The sequence below is a fragment of the Papio anubis genome, chromosome 20, assembly GCF_008728515.1.
Source record: "Papio anubis isolate 15944 chromosome 20, Panubis1.0, whole genome shotgun sequence".
Classification (NCBI taxonomy): domain Eukaryota; kingdom Metazoa; phylum Chordata; class Mammalia; order Primates; family Cercopithecidae; genus Papio; species Papio anubis.
Genome location: NC_044995.1, coordinates 9855211 through 9876818, shown reverse-complemented (window position 1 = coordinate 9876818; position 21608 = coordinate 9855211). Strand labels below are relative to the sequence as shown.

Here is a 21608-nt window from a genome sequence, read left to right as displayed (position 1 = left end):
GGTAGCCAATGGGGAAAGTGAAAATAGAACAGCTACACAGATTATAATATCCATGAGATTTTAAATTTTTCTCCAAGGGAATTCAGTAACTTTTCATGTGTGTGAGTGTGTGTGTGTATTGGTGTAGAGCATGTCCTTATGAAGACAGCTCTTTATGTTACTATTATTACTGCCAATAATAATCCTCACAGCAAACTCATGAAATAAACATGATCGGCCGGGCACGGTGGCTCAAGCCTGTAATCCCAGCACTTTGGGAGGCCGAGATGGGTGGATCATGAGGTCAGGAGATCGAGACCATCCTGGCTAACACGGTGAAATCCCGTCTCTACTAAAAAATACAAAAAACTAGCCAGGCGAGGTGGCGGGCACCTGTAGTCCCAGCTACTTGGGAGGCTGAGGCAGGAGAACGGCGTAAACCCAGGAGGCGGCGCTTGCAGTGAGCAGAGATCCAGCCACTGCACTCCAGCCTGGGTGACAGAGCGAGACTCTGTCTCAAAGAAAAAAAAAAAAAAGAAATAAACATGATCATTATTCCTGGTTGACAAATGAGCCCAAACTATGCTTTAGAGAATTTGGGGCTGGGCGTGGTGGCTCACACCTGTAAAAGTGAGGCTGAGGCAGGCGGATCACCTAAGGTCAGGAATTCAAGACTAGCCTGGCCAACATGCTGAAACCCTGTCTCTACTAAAAATACAAAAATTAGTTGGGTGTGGTGGTGGGCACCTGTAATCCCAGCTGCTAGGGAGGCTGAGGCAGGAGACTCGCTGGAACCCAGGAGGCGGAGGTTGCGGTGAGTCGAGATCGTGCCATTGCACTCCGGCCTGGACAACAAGAGCAAAACTCCATCGAGAGAGAGAGAGAATGAATTCCTGTGAAATGCTCAGAATCACACAGCCAGAAAACCTGTCTCTAAATCCTGGGATTGATTTAGGTGATGACAATGGGGTCCTTGGTTCTCCATCTCAACAAGCAAGCAGAGCGGTAGAAGAACAAAACCATTACAAATGGCAGTCCACACTGGGACCAAAACGTAAAAGGGCTGAGATAATTTGGGGAGGGTGGACAGGGGCAGCCTTCCTGAGGAGGTGCCGTCTGGGCCATGACTTGAATGACAAGAAGGAATGAAGCTTGCAAAGGTTAGGGAGAAAAACGGTGGAATATTATTTGGTCATAAAAACAGAAGGAAGCATTGATTCATATACTTCAGCATAGGAGAGTCCTGAAAATATCATGCCAAGTGAAGGAAGCGGACACAGAAGGCTGCATAGTGCAAGATTCCTTCCAAAAGAAACCTCCTGAACTGACAAATTCATAGAGGCAGAAAGATTTGTGGTTGTCAGGGACTGAGGAGAAAGAAATGAGGAGGTAAGTAGGGTATGGGTTTTATTTTGGAGTGAAGAGAAAGTTCTGGAACTAGACAGTAGTGATGGTTGCACAGCATTGTGAGTGTACTAAATATCATTCCCAATTAATAGTGTGTGTGCGGTCGGGTGCGGTGGCTCAAGCCTGTAATCCCAGCACTTTGGGAGGCCGAGACGGGCGGATCACAAGGTCAGGAGATCGAGACCATCCTGGCTAACACGGTGAAACCCCGTCTCTACTGAAAAATATAAAAAAAACTAGCCAGGCGAGGTGGCAGGCTCCTGTAGTCCTGGCTACTCGGGAGGCTGAGGCAGGAGAATGGCGTAAACCCGGGAGACGGAGCTTGCAGTGAGCTGAGATCCGGCCACTGCACTTCAGCCTGGGTGACAGAGTGAGACTCTGTCTCAAAAAAAAAAAAAAAAAAAAAAGTGTGTGTGCTTTACACCAATTTCAAAAGAAAACAAGGCCAAGCACAATGGCTCATGCCTTAATCCCAGCACTTTGGGAGGCCAAGGCGGGAGGATTGCTTGAGCCCAGGAGTTCCAGACCAGCCTGGGCAACATAGTGAGACCCTGTCTCTACAAAAGAAAAAAAAAATCAGCTGGACATGGTGATGCATATCTGTAGACCCCGCTACCTGGGAGACTGAGGCGGGAGGATTGCTTGAGTCTAAGATTTAGAGGCTGATGTGAGTTGTGATTATGCCACTGCATTCCAGCCTGCGCCACAGAAGGAGATCTTGTCAAAAAAAAAAGAAAAGAAAAAAAAAAAGAAAGAAAGAAAGAAAAAAAAAAGAAAAGAAAAGAAAAAGAAAACAGGCTAGTCATAGTGACTCAGGCTTGTAATCCCAGCACTTTGGGAGGCAGGAGGATCGCTTGGGGCCCAGGATTTGAGACCAGCCTGGATAATAAAGTGAGACCTCATCTCTATTTTTTTTTTTTTTTTTTTTGAGACGGAGTCTTGCTCTGTCGCCCAGGCTGGAGCGCAGTGGCCGGATCTCAGCTCACTGCAAGCTCCGCCTCCCGGGTTTACGCCATTCTCCTGCCTCAGCCTCCCGTGTAGCTGGGACTACAGGTGCCTGCCACCTCGCCCGGCTAGTTTTTTGTATTTTTTTAGTAGAGATGGGGTTTCACCGTGTTAGCCAGGATGGTCTCGATCTCCTGACCTCATGATCCACCCGTCTCGGCCTCCCAAAGTGCTGGGATTACAGGCTTGAGCCACCGCGCCCGGCCCTCATCTCTATTTTTAAAATTTGTAAAGTTAGCTAGGTATGGGGGAATGTGCCTGTAGTTCTAGCTACTAGGGATGCAGAGGTGGGAGGATCGCTTGAGCCCAGGAGTTTCAGGCTGAAGTACTCCAGCCTGGGCAACAGAGCAAGTCCCTGTCTTAAATAAATAAATAAATAAAGCCGGGCACGGTGGCTCACGCCTGTAATCCCAGCACTTTGGAAGACCAAGGCAGGCAGATCACCTGAGGTCAGGAGTTTGAGACCAGCCTGACCAACACGGAGAAACCCTATCTCTACTGAAAATACAAAATTAGCTGGGTGTGGTGGCGCATGCCTGTAGTCCCAGTTACTCAGGAGACTGAGGTGGGAGAATCGCTTGAACCGGGGAGGCGGAGGTTGCAGTGAACCGAGATCGCGACATTGCACTCCAGCCTGGGCAACAAGAGTGAAACTCCGTCTCAGATAAATAAATAACAGCCTGGGCAACTAGTGAGACCCTTTCGCTAAAAACAGACACACACACACACACACACACACACACATACACATACACACACATACATACATACACATATACACACACACATACATACACACATGCACACACACATACATGCATACACATACACACGCATACATACACATGCATGCATACACACATACATACACACATACATACACACATACATACATACATATCCGGGCATGGCGGCACTTGCCTGTGGTCCCAGCTACTAAAGATGAGGGGGAAGAGAATTCAAGGCAAAAGAACCCCAAGTTGCAAATGCCCTGGGGTTCAAACGGCGTGGTGTGTTCTCCAAGGAGCCAAGAGGCTGGTGTGGCTTCAGGGGTGGATAACTACATAGGGCATAGGGAGCCGAGCTAAGGAGCTGGGAATGTGTCCAGGTGCGGTGGAAACATTTGGAGGATTTGAAGAGGTGGGAGACATTATTTTATTTATGTTAAAGATCACTCTGGGACAGGTGCAGTGGCTCACACCTGTAATTCAAACACTTTGGGAGGCTGAGGCCGGCGGAGCACTTGAGGTCAGGAGTTTGAGACCAGCCTGGGCAACATGGTGAAACCCCGTCTCTACTAAAAATACAAAAAAAATCACTGGGGCTGGGCATGGTGGCTCACGCCTGTAATCCTAGCACTTTTGGAGGCCGAAGGCAGGTGGATTCCCTGAGCTCAGGAATTCGAGACCAGCCTGGGCAGCATGGTGAAACCTCATCTCTACTAAAAATACAAAAATTAGCAGGGCTTGGTGGCGGGCACCTGTAATCCGAGCTACTCAGGAGGCTGAGGCAGAAGAATTGCTAGAACCTGGGAGGCGGAGGTTGCAGTGAGCCAAGATCATGCCACTGCACTCCAGCCTGGGCGACAGAGCAAGACTCCGTCTCAAAAAAAAAAAAAATTCGCCAGGCTCAGTGGCTCACACCTGTAATTCCAACACTTTGAGAGGCCAAGGCGGGCAGATCACCTGAGGTCGTGAGTTGGAGACCAGCCTGACCAACACAGAGAAACCCTGTCTCTACTAAAAATACAGAATTAACCGGGCGTTGTGGCACATGACTGTAATCCCAGTTACTCGGGAGGCTGAGGCAGAAGAATGACTTGAACCCGGGAGGCGGAGGTTGTGGTGAGCCAAGATGGTGCCATTGCACTCCAGCCTGGGCAACAAGAGTGAAACTCCATCTCAAAAAACAAACAAACAAACAAACAAAAAACATACCCACACACACAAACACACACACAAAATAAAAATACAAAAATTAGTGGGCGTGGTGGCACACACCTGTAGTCCCAGCTACTTGGGAGGCTGGGTCAGGAGAATCACTTGAACCCGGGAGGCGGAGGTTGCAGTGAGCCGAGATCGCGCCACTGCACTCCAGTCTGGGCGTCGCAGCAAGACTCCGTCTCAAAAAATCACTCTGGCTCGTTTGCTGAGAATATGCTGGGGGAGTGGGAGAAATAGGGAGGAAAGGCATTAATTCTCCAGAGAGAAAGCCAGGATCTGGGGCTCTTGCAGGCTTAGAGCTGGCCTGGGAGGGGCTGGTTAGCCAGGCTGATTCTGCAGGAACTGCTGAGGTCTCAGCCTTTATTTCCCCAGTGAGTATTGTCTTCCCAGTGCCCAGATCTGCCCTCAGGAGGCAGATCCGCTGCCCCTCTGCCAGCTACACGCTACATTCCCATCTCACAGAGGAGGAGACTGAGGCTCAGAAAGGGTGATTGGTCTAAGCTAATGTGTCTGGGCAAGGAAAGGAGGCAGAGAGCCAAGTTTCCCTGGGCGCTGAGCCCAGTGCGGAGTGCTGGGGTGATCTAGAGATGTGCCTCATTCAGACTCTGCTTTTTTTTTTTTTTTTTTTTTTTTTTGACAGTGTTGCTCTGTCGCCCAGGCTGGAGTCCAGAGGCGCAGCTCACTGCAACCTCCGCCTCCCGGGTTCAACAGACTCTCCTGCCTCAGCTTCCGGAGTAGCTGGGATTACAGGTGCGTGTCACCACGCCCGGTTGATTTTTGTATTTTTTAAGGTAGAGGTGCTGTTTCACCATGTTGGCCAGGCTGGTCTCCAACTCCTGACCTCAAGTGATCTGCCCACCTCGACCTCCCAAAGTGTTGGGATTACAGGTGTGAGCCACAGAGCCCGGCCGACTTACCCTTATTTTAATGCAGTGCATTTAACTGTACGATTACAGAATTTACCTGTAGTTTTTTTTAATTCATGTCAGAAGGGTAATGTGCCGATGTCGTAACAAGGTTTGAAGGAGGCACATCTCACACATGCGCGTGAACACCCAATCATCCCGCCTAGAAACTACAAAAGGATATAGCTGTAAGTTTAAATTATTGCTTCGTGCGACAATAACCAGCTTACAAAATCGCTGAATATTTAATGACCTGCACATCAGCGCCCCACCTGTGGGCCGCTCTGTGTGGTAGAGCCCACGTTGTGCTGGGGCGGGGAGCGGGCTCAGAAGCCTGCCGTCTAAAGTCTAGACACTTCACTTTATTTGGGTTGCTCAAAATTCAGTTACGTAGGAGCAAAGGCAGCAGATGGAAAAAAGAAAAAAAAAAACAGGAAATAAGATTATGCTCCGTTCACTCTCAATTTTACTTAGCCCAGGGCCCCCCCATTCCAGAAATTTGGACCGACCCTGACTCCGCCCCAACCTGTTTCAGCCCCGCCCCTTCCCCGCCAGTGCCGTCGTCATGACAACCGCGTCCGCACGTCCTCTTCTCCTAGGGGTGGGGGAAGCCTGGCCCTCAGTGCTCCCATTGGCCAAAAGTTTGTAGAGGGCGGGCCTCGCTCACTTTCATTGGTCAGTTGCTCGCTGTGGTCCCATCCCCCATGCTCCCATTGGTTGATTGATCGAAAAGGGCGGGGACTCTGGGCAGCAGTTGCGGAGTGCCGCGGGTCCACAGTGCTGCACTGAGCGGAGAGGAAGGCGCGTCCCGGGATATTTGGAGGATAAAGGTGTGGGCAGGGTATCATGTGGAGGCAAAGGGGCGAGAAGTGCGGGGCGGTGAGAGGGGAGCGGGGCGGGCAATATGTGGGATTCTCAGAATGTCTTTTCCGCAGGGTGATGACCACACCTGCCGGCTCCGGCAGGGGCTTCGGCTCCGTGTCCTGGTGGGGCCTGTCCCCGGCGCTGGACCTGCAGGCTGAAAGTGAGTCCCAGCACGCAAGGTCTGATACACCGTCTGCCTTCCCAGCCTGAGCAGACGGCCTTTTAGAGCTCGTAGTCCCAGCGTCGGTGGCAGGGGGCGCGCTAACGTTCTCCAAGGATCCAACGGCGGAGGGCGCGCTCCCAGAGGCAGCCCCGAGGTCCTGTCTGCAGACTATGAATCCCAGAATACTCGAAGGAAACACCTCCCCTTAGAACCTAGGCCGCAGGCGCGACGCCTACTGGGATTTGTAGTCCGTTGTTGTAGGGGATGCTACGGTGGGCGGTCTGCCAACCACCATGGTGCCCCAGCCGGCTTTCATCTTGCCAGGTCCTCCTGTGGACCCAGATTCCCAGGCCGATACGGTGCACAGCACCCCCGAGCTAGACGTGCTGCTTCTGGGCTCTGTGGATGGACGGCACCTGCTGCGGACGCTGTCCCGAGCGAAGCTCTGGCCTCGCAGGAGGTTCAATGTGAGCTGGGATGAAGATGAGAGCCCAGATTCCCGAGTCCTTGAGGGAGGAAGGGATTGGAATTCTAAAACCTCAGGTCCAGGAATGAAGGGGCTGGAGACTCCTAGATCTGAGGGAGGTGGAAGCTGGGAGCGAACTCATGCGTCTTGGGGAAGGAAGGGGCTGGGGTTTGGAACTCGTGGGTTCTGTAGTGGGGAAGAGCTCAAAGATCAGGTCTTCTGAGGAAGGGAAGGGAAGAGGGCTCTGGGGACCCAGACTCCTGTGTTTGAAGGAAGAGGCTGGTACAGAACTCCTGGGCGTGTGGAAGGAGAGAGCTGAGGGCCTGCTCTCCTGGGTCTCCTAGGGCCCAGGCAAACAGGTCTCAGAATTATTCTACCCTGTCCATCCTTCTAGTTCTTTGTGCTGGAGAATAATCTGGAAGCTGTGGCCCGACACATGTTGATCTTCAGCTTAGCCCTAGAGGATCCAGAGAAGATGGGGCTGCAAGGTCTGTTGCTAGGACCCAGGCATTCTGACTGCTGGTCTCCTCCCCCTCCCTAGAGGGATTCTGGCATTTCAATGGCACAATTAACAAGTTTGGTTATTTTCCCGGGAGGCAGAGGTTGCAGTGAGGCGCCATTGCACTCCAGCCTGGGCAACGATAGCAAAACTCCATCTAAAAAACAAAAATGTTTGGTATTTTCCAGTGTGGTACCTCTGATGGAAAAAAAAAAAAAAATCATATATATTTATTGATGATGGTCCCCTCTGATGTAATTTGCCATCTTAGAGCCTCAGCTTCTCCTACCTGTAAAATGGGGCTAAATATAATACATCTTAGAGCCACTTAGAAAATTCCAGGAGAGGCTGGGTGCAGTGGTTCACACCTGTAATCCCAGCACTTTGGGAGGCTGAGGCAGGCAGATCACGAGGTCAGGAGATCGAGACCATCCTGCTCAACATGGTAAAACGCCATCTCTACTAAAAATACAAAAATTAGCTGGGCATGGTGGCGGGTGCCTGTAGTCCCAGTTACTTGGGAGGCTGAGGCAGGAGAATCACTTGAACCTGTGAGGCGGAGGTTGCAGTGAGCCAAGATCATGCCATTGCACTCCAGCCTGGGTGACAAGAGCAAAACCTCCATCTAAAACAGAAAAAGAAAACAGGTTTTTTTGTTTGTTTTTTGAGGCAGAGTCTTGCCCCGTTGCCCAGGTTGGAGTGCAATGGCACAATCTTGGCTCCCCATAACCTCTGCCTCCTGGTTTCAAGCAATTCTCCTGCCTCAGTCTCCCAAGTAGCTGGGATTACAGGCATGCACCACCATGCCCGGCTAATTTTTTGTACTTTTAGTAGAGCCGGGGTTTCACCATGTTGGCCAGGATGGTCTGGAGCTCCTGACCTCAGGTGATCTGCCCACCTTGGCCTGCCAAAGTGCTGGGTTTACACGCGTGAGCCATCTCACCTGGCCCCAAGAATAAAGGTTTAATTGACTCACAGTTCCACAGGCTGTACAGGGAGCATGCATGGCTGTGAAGGCCTCAGGAAACTTAAAATCACAACAGAAGGTGAAGGGGATGCAGGCACCTGTTCCATGGCAGGAGAAGGAGCAAGAGAGGCAGCGGGGAAGAGCCGCACACTTTCAAACAACCAGATTTTGTCGGAACTCACTATCACGAGAACAGTAAGGGAGAAATCTGCCCCCAGCACCCTATCACCTCGCATCAGGCCCTACCTCCAACATTTGGGGATTACAATTCAACATGAGATTTAGGTGGGACACAGATCCAAACCATATCAGTCATTAATAACCCAGAGAATTCAGAGTACAGATTGTTCAAAGTTCTTAAACAGCTAGAACTAAACTGATCTATTTTACTAAAAGGCACACAATTCTCTTCTATTAAGTTCTTAAACAATTAACATGAAACTATTTCTTTTTTTTTTTTTTTTTTTTGAGATGGAGTCTCGCTCAGTCGCCCAGGCTGGAGTGCAGTGGCGGGATCTCAGCTCACTGCAAGCTCCGCCTCCCGGGTTTACGCCATTCTCCTGCCTCAGCCTCCCGAGTAGCGGGACTACAGGCGCCGACCACCTTGCCCGGCTAGTGTTTTTTTTTTGTATTTTTTAGTAGAGTCCGGGTTTCACCCGCCCGTCTCGGCCTCCCAAAGTGCTGGGATTACAGGCTTGAGCCACCGCGCCCAGCACATGAAACTATTTCTATGTCTATGTGTGTATATATATATTATATACAATGAAAGGTATATACACTCATCCCTCAGTAACACTGGGGACTGGTTCCAGGACCCCTGCAGATACCAAGATCCGAGGATGCTCAAGTCCCTCACAAAATGGTGTAGTACTGCCAGGGGCAGTGGCACACGCCTGTAATCCTAACACTTTGGGAGCCTGAAGTGGGAGGACTGCTTGAGACCATGAGTTTGAGACTGGCCTGGTCAACATAGTGAGACCCCGTCTCTACAAGAACTAAAATATTAGCTGGGTGTGGTAGCTAATGACTAGTCCCAGCTAGTTGGGAAGCTGGAGGGGGAGGGTCCCTTAAGCCCAGGTGGTCGAGGTTACTGTGAACTATGACAGCACAACTGCACTCAGCCTGGGCAACAGAGTGAGACACTGTCTCAAAACAAGAAAAGATATACTCACAAATAGCCTGTACACATCCTCCCATACACCGTAAATCATCTCTAGATTACCTATAATATAGGCCGGGCATGGTGGCTCACGCCAATGCTGGCATCCCAGCATTTTGGGAGGCCGAGGTGGGCGGATCACCTGAGGTCGGGAGTTCGCGACCAGCCTGACCAACATGGAGAAACCCCATCTCTACTAAAAAACAAAAACAAAAACAAAAACAAAATTAGCCGGGGTGGTGGCCCATGCTTATAATCCCAGCTACTCGGAAGGCTGAGGCAGGAGAATCACTTGAACCCAGGAGGCGGAGGTTGTGGTGAGCCAAGATCGTGCCATTGTGCTCCAGCCTGGGAAACAAGAGCGAAACTCCGTCTCAAAAAAAAAAAAAAAAAAAAGATTACCTATAATATGTAATACAATGTAAATGCTTACACCATATTTTACAATTTGTATTTTTGTTTTACTGTTGTATTGTTATCTTTTGCCCCAAAATTCTGTGTCTGCGGTGAGTGTGGAATCTGCAACTAATTCCCTCTTCTAGGTAGTTATTTATTTATTTATTTTAGAGGCGGAGTCTCATTCTGTTGCCCAGGCAGGAGTGCAATGGCACGATCTCGGCTCACTGCAACCTCCGCCTCCGGGTTCAAGCGATTCTCAAGCCTCAGCCTCCCGAGGAACTGCGACTACAGGCGCCTGCCACCATGCCCGCGGCCCTGTTCTTCATGTAGTTTTTGGAATGCTTGGGGAGCTTGCAGGGGTTCATTGTTTTCATTATATGACTATGACCTAACAACATATTAAGGGTCTAATTCCTGGGCTCCCTCCTCCGCACATTCCCCCAATTATCTCCCCCTCTCCCTAGAGCGGAGCGAGACCTTCCTGGAGGTGTGGGGGAACGCGCTGCTGCGCCCGCCGGTGGCCGCCTTCGTGCGCGCCCAGGCCGACCTGCTGGCTCACCTGGTCCCCGAGCCCGACCGCCTGGAGGAGCAGCTGCCCTGGCTCAGCCTCCGAGCCCTCAAGGTGCCGCCGCCCGGCCTCCATCTGGGATCGGGTGGCCGCGGGAAGAATGGAAGTGCGCAGTCCAAAGGACGTGCGTTGATGGAGCAGGCGGCGGGTTCGGGAGTTCGAGTCCCAGTTCCCCGACTCCCACTGTGGGATTTGGCCTGGGGCAGTGTTTCAAGCTGGAACTCACAGTTTTTCCATCCGAGAAACGGGGGAATCGTTCCCCTGTTCTGGGATGGAAGACAGGGTCAATTAGAGCCGCTTCCTGCATCCCTTCTCAGCCCCTCTCTCCCCATCATGCCCTCGCCCCGCAGAAGTTCTCATGCTGAGCTGACGGGCTCTGGGCTGGCATGCAGGGCCTGAGGCCTCCCATGACTTGGGACTGCATGCCACTACCTGGGCCCCCGCCACGCCTCGCGCGGTGTCAGCGACTGGGACCTGCGCATGAAGCTGCATGACCGCGGGGTGAGGGGCACAGAGGAGGGGCTGGGGGCTGGACTCCTGGGTCTGAGGGAGGAAGGGGGGACTTGGGTCTGAGAGGGGCTGTGGGGCCTGACTCTCAACTGGTGGGAGAGGGACTGGGGTCTGGACTCTGGGTCTGGGAGAGGGGCTTGACTTCGGGTCTGAGGGAAGAGTGGATCGGGGCCTGGACCCTGGAGGGAGGAGGGGCTGGGGGTCTGGACTCCTGTGCCCCAGGAGGGGCTGGGGCTTATGGGGTCTGAGGGAGGAGGCTGGGGCCTGACCCCAGGCTCAGAGGAGGCTGGGGGTCTGACCCTGGGTCTGGGAGGGAGGAGGGGCTGGGGCTGACTCTGGATCTGGTGGAGGAGGGGCTGCTGGGGACCCTGGGTCTGGAGGGAGGGGGCCTGAATTGCAGGCTGGGGTCAACGGGGCCTGGAGGGGAGGAGGGCGGGGGTCTGACCCCGGGTCCGAGGAGAGGGGCTGGGGGCCTGACTCCTGGCCTGAGGGAGGGCAATGAGGAGGAGGGGCTGGGCTGAACGGGAGGAGGACGGGGACCCGGGACTCCTGGGTCTAGGGCTGGGACCGGACCCTGGCCCGAGGAGGGCCTGGACTCCCGGGGTCTGAGGGAGAGGGACTGGGGACCCGGGTCTGGAGGGGTGAGGGACTGCATGGACCCCTGGTCTGAGGGAGGAGGGATCAGCTGGACTCCCGGGTCTGAGGATCCGACCTGGGTCTGAGGGAGGAGGGACTGTGGGACTGGGGTTCGAGGGAGAGGGATCGGGTCTGACCGGGTCTAGGAGGTCTGAGTCCCGGGTCTGAGGGAGTGAGGACTGCCCTGACCCGTCTGAGGGAGGGTCCCTCCATGCTGGGTTCATTGAGGGCTCCCTTCTTCCTGCCCCCCACCCCAGGCCCAAGTCATTCACACCCAGGAGTTCCGACGCTGGCGGGACACAGGCGTCGCCTTTGAACTCAGGGACTCCAGCGCCTATCACGTGCCCAACCGGACCCTGGCGTCGGGTCGCCTCCTGAGCTACGTGCGTGTCCACTGCCTGTCCTGGCCCACTGCTGCTTCTCGGAGACCCAGGAGTCAGGGTCCCCAGCCTCGACCTCACCCGCCTCCTCTCTCCCTCCTTTTCCAGCGCGGGGAGCGCGTGGCAGCGCGCGGGTACTGGGGGGACATCGCCACGGGGCCCTTCGTGGCCTTCGGCATCGAAGCGGACGACGAGAGCCTTCTGCGGACCAGCAACGGACAGCCGGTCAAGGTGGGCGGCGAGGCTGGGGCTGGGGGTGGGAGTGGGGCTGGGGGTGGGTGGGTGCTCAAGGCCCCGCCTCCACCGCAGGCCCCGCCCCCAGCTCCAGACCCAACCCGTCGCTGGGCGGGGACGACTCCATTCAGGGAACAGGCCCCATCCCCGCGGGATAGGTCCCGCCCCACTTCACATCCTCCAAGCAGCTGCGGGAGTTCTAGTCCTGGACCGAGGACTCCCCGCGTTCTAAGCCCCGCCCCGCCATCCCGGCCCCGACGTCTGGCCACGCCCCTTCTACCCCTAGACTGCCGGGGAGATCACGCAACACAACGTGACAGAGCTGCTCCGCGAGGTGGCCGCCTGGGGGCGCGCGAGAGCCAGCCGGGGGGACCCGGAGGAGCAGCAGCGCTCGGAGGTAAGCCAGGGATAACAGGTAAGCCAGGGATAACAACAGGTAAGCCAGGGATAACAGGTAAGCCAGGGATAACAACAGGTAAGCCAGGGATGATAACAGGTAAGCCAGGGATAACAACAGGTAATCCAGGACTCCAGGTAAGTCCCGGGTAGGCCAGGGACAACAGGTAAGCCAGGGACTCCAGCCTCCAAGTGTTTCACACTGGAGTGTGGACTGACATGATTTGGAATGCCTGGGCAAGTGACGGCTTCTTGATATTCTGTCTTTTCCTCTCTTCTCTTTCTCTCCCTTTCCTAAATTCTGAGAGCATGCTTAGGATTCTGAATTCCACTAGTAGAATTCAATCTTATCTGCAAAGGGCTAAGCTATCCAAGAATATTCTCACAGGGTGCTGGGTCCCAGCTCTCCCTTGGACACCATCCTGCACCCTGGATCCGCGCTGGGCCTCCTTCCAGCCATCCTCCAACCTGGCCCTCCCTGAGTGTCTGTCCGACAGGGCATGTCACATGTGGCCCTGGCTACCCACCCTCTTTCCCTCTCTAGTCTCAGTTGCCTGATCTGTACAGTGAGCCTCTGCCTGCTGGGCTGACCTTCCTAGAACTTTCCAGGAATCCACCTCAGAGGAAAGATTTTTTTAAAAGCTTCAAGAGGACAAAAAGTGTTATCTCCAAGTCCTGTGTGCCTGCCCAGCTCTGCCCAGCTCTATGTATCTCTCTGGCTTTCTGCCCTCATGGCTCTGCCCGTCAGAGGTGACCCCTCTATCCCCTACCTCCAGCAGCCCCCACCCCGGAATCATTCACTGTCCACTTCCTGCCACTCAATTCTGCTGAGACTCTCCACCACAAGAGCTGCTACAATGGCCGGTTCCAGCTCCTCTATGTGGCCTGTGGGTAAGCAGGAGGCATCTGTGCTCACAAAGACCCGGGATCAGGCCCCCAGCCCCTCCTCCTTCAGACCCTGGAACCCAAGTCCCAGGCCCTCCTCCCTCAGACCCAGGAGTCCGGGCGCCCCAACCCCTCCTCCTTCAGACCCAGGAGTCCAGCCCCCCAGCCCCTCCTCCCTCAGACCCTGGAACCCAAGCCCCAGGCCCTCCTTCCTCAGACCCAGAAGTCCAGGCCCCCAGCCCCTCCTCCCTCAGACTCTGGAACCCAAGCCCCAGGCCCTCCTCCCTCAGACCCAGGAGTCCGGGTGCCCCAACCCCTCCTCCTTCAGATCCAGGAGTCCAGCTCCTCCTCCCTCAGACCCAGGAGTCCAGCCCCAGCCCCTCCTCCCTCTGACCCAGGAGTCCAGGCCCCCAGCCCCTCCTCCCTCAGACCCAGGAGTCCAGACCCCAGCTTCCTCCTCCCTCAGACCCAGGAGTCCAGACCCAGCCCCTCCTCCCTGGTCCCTGAGTCCAGACCTCCTGCTCCCTTCTTTCACAGGACCCAGACTCCAGTGTTGCAGCCCCTCCTCCCTCAGTGTCTGGGTTCCCAGAGCCCCTCCTCCCTCAGCTGAATCTCAGCTTGTCCTCTGTCCTCTCTGCAGGATGGTCCATCTTCTCAGCCCCGAGCTTGGGGCCTGTGTGGCACCTGGAGGGAACCTGATTGTGGAATTAGCCCGGTGAGCCAGTGGGGTGGAGGGCGGGGAACATCCCGGCTGGGGATCAAAATCTGGGTCCCTGACATGGCGCTTCCCATCTGCAGGTACCTGGTGGACGTGCGGCAGGAGCAGCTGCAGGGATTCAACACCCAGGTCGGGGAGCGAGCTCAGGCAGCTGGATTTGCTCCACAGACCCGGGCCAGGCCCTCAGAGACCTTCGCACGTTTCTGCAAGTCCCAGGACTCAGCTCTGGGCAGCACTGACCCAGCTGTGGAACCCGGAACTCCATCCCTTGACGTCCTGGCCCAGCCTCTTGAAGCCAGCAGCCCAGCCCCTGAGGGCCTGACCCAGCCTCTGCAGGGTGGGACCCCACAGTGGGAGCCCTGCCAGCTGCCCTCTGAGTCTCCAGGTTCACTCTCAGAGGTTCTGGCTCAGCCCCAAGGGGCTTTGGCTCTGTCCAACTGTGAGTCAGACTCCAACACTGGAGTTGACCCAACCCCTAGATACCCCTTATCTCCAACTTCCAAAGTCAGGTTGTAGGATGAGAACCCGCTGATACCATTCTAAGCCCGCTGCTGGAGTCCTCAATTTTATTCTAATCATTCCCACTCAGTACCCGCCACCCCCACCCTGGGAGTGTTGGTAGAATTTCAAATTCTATTTCTGAGATTCTATTTCTAGAATTCTAGATTGTTCTCTCAGAATTCCAAATTCCACTTCTGAGGCTCTGAACCCAGTTTAGGATCTGACCCTGAGTCTCAAGCCCTTGACTTTGGCCCCCTTGTTCCCAGGCACCCTGTGGCTGACTGGGGGCTGGGGTGTCTCCTCACCAGGGCCTGGTCAGCACCCAGATGGTTCAAGTAAAGCAAGTTATGTCCACCTCTCTGTGTGTCCAAGTGTCTTTCCTGTCCTATGTCGGTCTCCAAGGCTGGGAGAGAAAGACCCAGGAGTGGTGGACAGAGGAAGCCAGAAACTGGATTCCTGGGTTTCCGGGACTTGACCAGTGGGTCTGAGGGAGGACAAGACAGGCCTGGACTCCTAGGTCTGAGGGAGGAGGGGCTGGGGGTCTGGACTCCTGGGTCCGAGGGAGGAGGGGCTGGGGGCCTGGACTCCTGGGTCCGAGGGAGGAGGGGCTGGGGGCCTGGACTCCTGGGTCTGAGGGAGGAGGGGCTGGGGGCCTGGACTCCTGGGTCTGAGGGAGGAGGGGCTGGGGATCTGGACTCCTGGGTCTGAGGGAAGAGGGGGCTGGGGGCCTGGGATCCTTGTCTGAGGGAGTGGCTTGGGTCTCCCAGGGTCCTAGGACTGAGGAAGGAGGGGGCTGGGAGGTTGGACATTCTGTGGGTCTGAGGGAGGAGGGGTCTAGGACTCCAGGATCAGAGGGAGGAGGGTCCGGAGTCCTGTGCCCCAAGGTGGCTGGTGATCCAGCTGGAGCAGGGCCCACCCCGCCCCTCACGTGCCCCGTTATCTCGCATGGTGGGCAGGGGAGGAGGAGGTGACAGTATATTTAGTCTCTGTCCTCGCCCTTTATCTCAGTGTCCTCGGGGAGTCTCAAGCAGCCGGGAGGAGACTGACGGTCCCTGGGACCCTGAAGGTCACCCAGGCGGTCCCCTCACTGACCCTCCAAACGCCCCTGTCCTCGCCTCCTGCCATTCCCCGCCTGAGTCTCAGCATGGCGGATAAGTGAGTGATGCCCCAAGGCAGTGGGAGTTGGGGGCGACCTCTCAGGTTCCCAAGGGCGGTCAGAGCTGAGAGGCTGGACCCCTGGCCTGTGAGGTAGGGGTAGGGGCTCTTGGTTGAAGAAAGGAAGCGGGTTTGCGAGTCAGACTCCTGGAACCAGAGGAAGGGGAAGCGGTGTCCCCCGACCTCTTGGTCAGAGGGGCCTCCGGGGGTCCCTTAGGAGACAGACAGGACACAGCCCACCACTAACCCCCACCCCCGGTTTCTCTCCTTCCAGGAGCAGCGATGCGGTGAGAGCAGCGGGCTAAGGCGTGGCTGGGACCCCCAGGGCCAGGGTGGGCGCTGCAGTGAGGGGTCTGGGGCGGGAGGCTGCAGCCCTAGCAAAGGGTGCGGTACGGTAAGGGCTGGGTGGCGTCTTGGTGGTGATGGGGTCCCCACTCCTCCAAACCAGGCTGGGGAACCTCGCCCAGCACCAGCCCCAATCAGACGCCGCTCCTCCAACTACCGCGCTTACGCCACGGAGCCGCACGCCAAGGTGAGACGGGGCTTCCTGGGGGCCGAGTACAGGCGCTGGAAGGAGCCGAGACCCTGGGAGTGGGGGGAGGAGCCAAGGCTACGAAGGGGGCGGGGACTACGCGGAGAGGCTTCAGGGGCGGAGTTTTGCAAAGGGTCACACTCGGATTGGTGACAGCCGCCTGTGGGCGGAGCTCCGTTGCCCTTGGATTTAATTAGGGATAGATGGGAAGTGCCTACCCAAAGCCAGAGACCCGGATTGGTGGATGGGAATGAGGGGCGTGGCCTGTCGTAGACTCAGGGCGCAAGTTGGAAGTGGGCCCAAATCTGGACCGGCTGGGGTTGCTGGGGGTGTCTTGAGGTCCCCTCCACCGTCGTCTCCGGATCCCCCTCCATGATGCTTCCTTGCTCCATCTCACCCTGGCAGAAAAAATCTAAGATCTCCGCCTCGAGAAAATTACAGCTGAAGGTGAGCACGGGAGGTACAGGGAAGGAGCAGGCACGTGCTCAGGGGGCGGAGCTTGAGAGTGGGTGGGGCTTTCGGGGTAGGTGGGGGGGGGGGGGGGGGGTTTGGCCGCTCGGGGCGTGGCTTTATCGGGGAGTCCTGCTCCGGGTGGGGCGGGGCCTTGGAAAGGTGGAGACGAAACTCGAGGGTTTAGAAGGGCAGACGGGGTTCCCTACGCCTGGTCTTTATCCTGATGCCCCGGGCTACGCTTCCCTCCCACCCCTCCGCAGACCCTGCTGCTGCAGATTGCAAAGCAGGAGCTGGAGCGAGAGGCGGAGGAGCGGCGCGGAGAGAAGGGGCGCGCTCTGAGCACGCGCTGCCAGCCGCTGGAGTTGGCTGGGCTGGGCTTCGCGGAGCTGCAGGTACCGGCTCCCAAGGCAGGTACTCCTGCCCAGCCTGGGATCCGAGGTTTCTAGTCCCCGGAATTCAGCAGAACAGCCTCTGTCCCCTCTTCTGCTCGGGACCCAGGCGTCCAATATGTCTGTCCTTACCCAATTCTATATGGTTCGTGGGACTCCCGGCCCCTAACACCCTTTGTGTGCAGGTCTCTGGAGTCTTGGCTCCAACCTACTCCTTCAGGATCATGTGGCCCTCTTATCCCAGACAGGAGTCCAGGCCCCAGCCCCTCCTCCCTCAGAGCCGGATGTTCAGGCCTCAGCCCCTCCTCCCTCAGACCCAGGAGTCCAGGCCCCAGCCCCTCCTCCCTCAGACCCAGGAGTCCAGGCCCCAGCTCCTCCTCCCTCAGACCCAGGAGTCCAGGCCTCAGCCCCTCCTCCCTCAGACCCAGGAGTCCAGGCCCCCAACTCCTCCTCCCTCAGACCCAGGAGTCCAGGCCCCCAGCCCCTCCTCCCTCAGACCCAGGGGTTCAGGTCTCCAGGCCTCCAGGCTTCCCCCAAAAACACACACCACGTTCCTCCTCCAGGACTTGTGCCGACAGCTCCATGCCCGTGTGGACAAGGTGGATGAAGAGAGATACGACATACAGGCAAAAGTCATCAAGAACATCACAGAGGTGGGACGCATGGGCAGCTCGGGTACTTTCGGGGTAGTGAGATACCTGGTATTTGGTCTCTGCCTGACCCCTTGCAGCTGCTTTTGGCTGCACATCCCAGGAGACCCAGGACAACTGTGAGCCTGGCAGGGCTGGGGCAGAAGGATGAGTACAATATAGTCAAGGAAAGCTGTTGTAGGCAGAGGGAACAGCACATGGAAGGCCATGGGTTGGGAAACAGAAAATATGTTAGTGAACATGTTCAGGGCATCACATGTTGGTAAATTAGCTCAGGCATTGGCCAGGGAATTGTGATTTGCATGTAGCTGGACCAGGTTATGCCAGTGGTTTTGTGAGGTGAGGCTGGAGCATATGAAGAGGGGGATTCAGTTCCAGGATTAGAAGCTTAGACTGGGAGCCTAAGCTGGGAAGAGACTGGATGAGGCCTCGGTACTGGAAGACGAGATAAGGAGAATAAAGAAGGAGTGTAGGGTGGAAGAGTTGGGTGAGGGGGAAATGGAGGCAGGAGTATCCACACCCCTGTATACTGCCTCCCCCCAGATCGCAGATCTGACCCAGAAGATCTTTGACCTTCGGGGCAAGTTTAAGCGGCCCACCCTGCGGAGAGTGAGGATCTCTGCAGATGCCATGATGCAGGCGCTGCTGGGGGCCCGGGCTAAGGAGTCCCTGGACCTGCGGGCCCACCTCAAGCAGGTGAAGAAGGAGGACACCGAGAAGGTGAGTGTGGGCTAAGGCCAGGAAAGAGAATGCTGAGGGGAAGGGCTGTGGGTACCAACAACCCTGGGGCCTAGCCGGAGGGCAGACGGTGCTTGAAGTTGGGAGTAGAAGCAGCTAGCTAGTACGGGGTCCTCCAAAATGCAAGAGGAAGACAGGAAGTGCATTAGGGCTACAGGAAGTCCATGTAAGAGCAAAGAGGTGCATGAAGGGCTGGGTGCAGGGGCTCATGCCTGTAATCTTTGAGATTTAAAAATTTTTTTTTAATTTCCTTTTTTTTTTTGAGATGGAGTCTCTGCTGCCCAGGCTGGAGTGCAATGACACCATCTCGGCTGCTGGAGTGCAGTGACGCCATCTCGGCTCACCGCAACCTCCGCCTCCCAGGATCAAGTGATTCTCATGCCTCAGCCTCCCAAGTAGCTGGGACTACAGGTGCACACCACCACGACATTGTTTTAATTTCTACAAATTTCTTTTTAAAATTGATTAGTCATGGTGGTGGCATGCAGCTTCTCAGGAGGCTGAGGCAGGAAGATCGCTTGAGCCCATGAGATCGAGGGCGCAGTGAGCTATGACTGTTCCACTGCACTCCAGCCTGGGCAATACAGTAAGACCCTATCTTAAAGAAGAAGACAGGAAAGACAGGAGTGGATGCCTGAAACCATGGATTGTACTGAACCCTATATATAATTTTTTTCCTATACAAACCTACGTACCTATGATAAAGTTTCATTTCTAAATTAGACACAGTAAGAGATTAACAATAAATAATAATAAAAGAAGGCTGGGCATGGTGGCTCATGCCTGTAATCTCAACACTTTGGGATGCTAAGGCGGGCAGATTGCTTGAGCTCTGGAGTTCGAGACCAGCCTGGGAAACATGGCAAGACCCCGTCTCTACAAAAAATACAAAAGTTGTCAGGTGTGGTGACTCACACCTGTAATCTCAGCGCTTTGGGAGGCCAAGGCAGGTGGATCATAAGGTCAGGAGTTTGAGACCAGCCTGGCCAACACAGTCAAACCCCATCTCTAGTAAAAATACAAAGATTCGCTGGGTGTGGTGGTGGATGCCTGTAATCCCAGCTACTTGGGAGGCTGAGGCAGGAGAATTGCTTGAACCTGGGAGGCAGAGGTTGCAGTGAGCTGAGATCTCACCACTGCACTCCAGCCCTGGCAACCGTGGGAGACTCCATCTCAAAAAAAAAAAAAAAAAAAAAAGTTAGCTGGGCATGATGGCACACACCTGTAGTCCCAGCTACTCAGGAGTCTGAGGTGAGAGGATAGCTTGAGCCCAGGAAGTTGAGGCTGCAGTGAGTCGAGATTGCACTCCAGCTTGGGTGAGGGAACCAGACCCTGTCTCAAATAATAATAATAATAATAATAATAGTAAAATAGAACAATTATAACATATTGTAATAAAACTCATATGAATTGGTCTCTTTCTCAAAATATCCTATGGCCCTGTAGTCACCTTTCTTTTCCTTGTGATGTGAAATGACAGTGCCTATGTGCTGAGATGAAGTGAGGTGGATGACGTAGGCATTGTGACCTAGCATTAGGCTAGGTCCTATGAGAATCCATCAAACTTATGAATTATTTCTGGAATTTTCCATTTAATATTTTTGGGCCATGGTTTACTGAAACCACACAAAGTAAAATTGCAGATAAGGATGAACTACTACAATAAGAAGGAAGGAGACAGGAAGTGCATAAGGCAGACAGAAAGTGTAGGGGAAAGATAGGAAGTGCAGGAAGGAGACAGGAAGTGGATAAGGAAAGACAGAAAGTACATGAGGGAGACAGGAAGTGCATGGGGAAAGACAGGAAATGCATGGGAAAAGACAGGAAGTGCTGGGGAAAGACAGGAAGTGCATGGGGAAAGACAGGAAGTGCATGAGGGGGACAGGAAGTGCATGAGGGAGACAGGAAGTTATGGGGAAAATTGGCAGGGATTATCTTGAAAAGATGGGAAGTGCTCCCGAACTAGACACTTAGACAGGCATCCAGGGTAGAGTGGCCCCACAGGCTGGAGGGAAGACAGGGATTCTTGAGACTGGAGACCAGGAAGAGACCCTAATCTCTGACTCTATTGCCATCCTCCAGGAAAACCGGGAGGTGGGAGACTGGCGCAAGAACATCGATGCACTGAGTGGAATGGAGGGCCGCAAGAAAAAGTTTGAGGGCTGAGTCTTCCTACCTACTGCCCCCGCCCTGAGGAGGGCCCTGAGGAATAAAGCTTCTCTCTGAGCTGAAAGTGACTCCATGTCTATTACCCAGGGCTTAGGCAGGAGAGAGATGGGAAAACTGAGGGCAGGGCTCCCCCAAAGTCACACAGCAGGTCGGGGACCAGATGGATCTCCCATGTGGAGCACTCTTGGCTCTGTTATCAAAAAGAATTCCAGGGTTCATGAATTTGGATGATTTGTTTCTTAAGAAGCAGATCACAACCTGCAAACTGGAAGTGTGGCTTCTTGCCAAAAAACAGAAGCAGGCACTTTAAGGGAGGGAAGGGCAAGGCAGGAATTTACGCTGAGTGGGTTGGCTACGTGCACGTATTCAACTGGTTATAGAAGGAGCTATGAATATTCATGGACAGGTGGACACACACATGTGTGACAAGCAAACATGCATTTTTTTTTTTTTTTGAAATGGAGTCTTGCTCTGTCACCCAGGCTGGAGTGCAGTGGCACAATGTCAGCTCACTGCAACCGCCGCCTCCTGGGTTCAAGCCATTCTCCTGCCTCAGCCTCTCCAGAAGCTGGGATTACAGGCATGCACCACCAGGCCCAGCTAATTTTTGTATTTTTAGTAGAGACGGGGTTTCACCATGTTGGCCAGGCTGGTCTCGAACTCCTGACCTCGTGATTCACCTGCCTCGGCCTCCCAAAGTGCTGGGATTACAGGCGTGAGCCATCGTGACTGACGACAAATATGCATTTTACATGGTGGTGGAGGCTTAATATTTAAGTGCATCCCGTTGAATGCATTCGTATGGAAACATGAAGCAGGGATATGAAGGCACTCAGTGCACAGCCTCTGTCAAAAGTCAGAACCAGTCTGTGGTCCGTGGTATCTTATCAGGAGAAAGTTACTGAAATCAGTCTCTCATTCAACTAATGCTGTAGCTA

At 54.7% G+C, this 21608-nt stretch overlaps 2 protein-coding genes and 1 non-coding gene across 3 annotated transcripts; 2 read left to right on the top strand and 1 right to left on the bottom strand.

Moving 5' to 3' along the window:
- Window positions 1-5317: 5317 nt before the first annotated feature.
- LOC116271787 lies at window positions 5318-5421 on the bottom strand. Its single transcript, XR_004180537.1, has one exon. It is a non-coding gene; the product is annotated as a small nucleolar RNA U13 (small nucleolar RNA).
- A 522-nt stretch (window positions 5422-5943) lies between these two features.
- Window positions 5944-14942, top strand: DNAAF3 (dynein axonemal assembly factor 3). The gene is given in 12 exon segments (XM_031660382.1): window positions 5944-6080; window positions 6175-6263; window positions 6591-6733; window positions 7127-7220; window positions 10221-10519; window positions 10751-10825; window positions 11728-11853; window positions 11959-12081; window positions 12371-12481; window positions 13229-13371; window positions 14006-14080; window positions 14164-14942. Coding segments are annotated over 12 exon segments (1851 nt in total). The 3' UTR covers window positions 14600-14942.
- A 637-nt stretch (window positions 14943-15579) lies between these two features.
- On the top strand, window positions 15580-20734 carry TNNI3 (troponin I3, cardiac type). The gene is made up of 8 exons (XM_009195357.4): window positions 15580-15739; window positions 16014-16026; window positions 16188-16271; window positions 16677-16718; window positions 16985-17116; window positions 17677-17766; window positions 18307-18483; window positions 20584-20734. The coding sequence occupies exons 1-8, from the start codon at window positions 15729-15731 to the stop codon at window positions 20665-20667; spliced, it is 633 nt and encodes a 210-aa protein (XP_009193621.3). The 5' UTR covers window positions 15580-15728; the 3' UTR covers window positions 20668-20734.
- The last annotated feature ends 874 nt before the right edge of the window (window positions 20735-21608 follow it).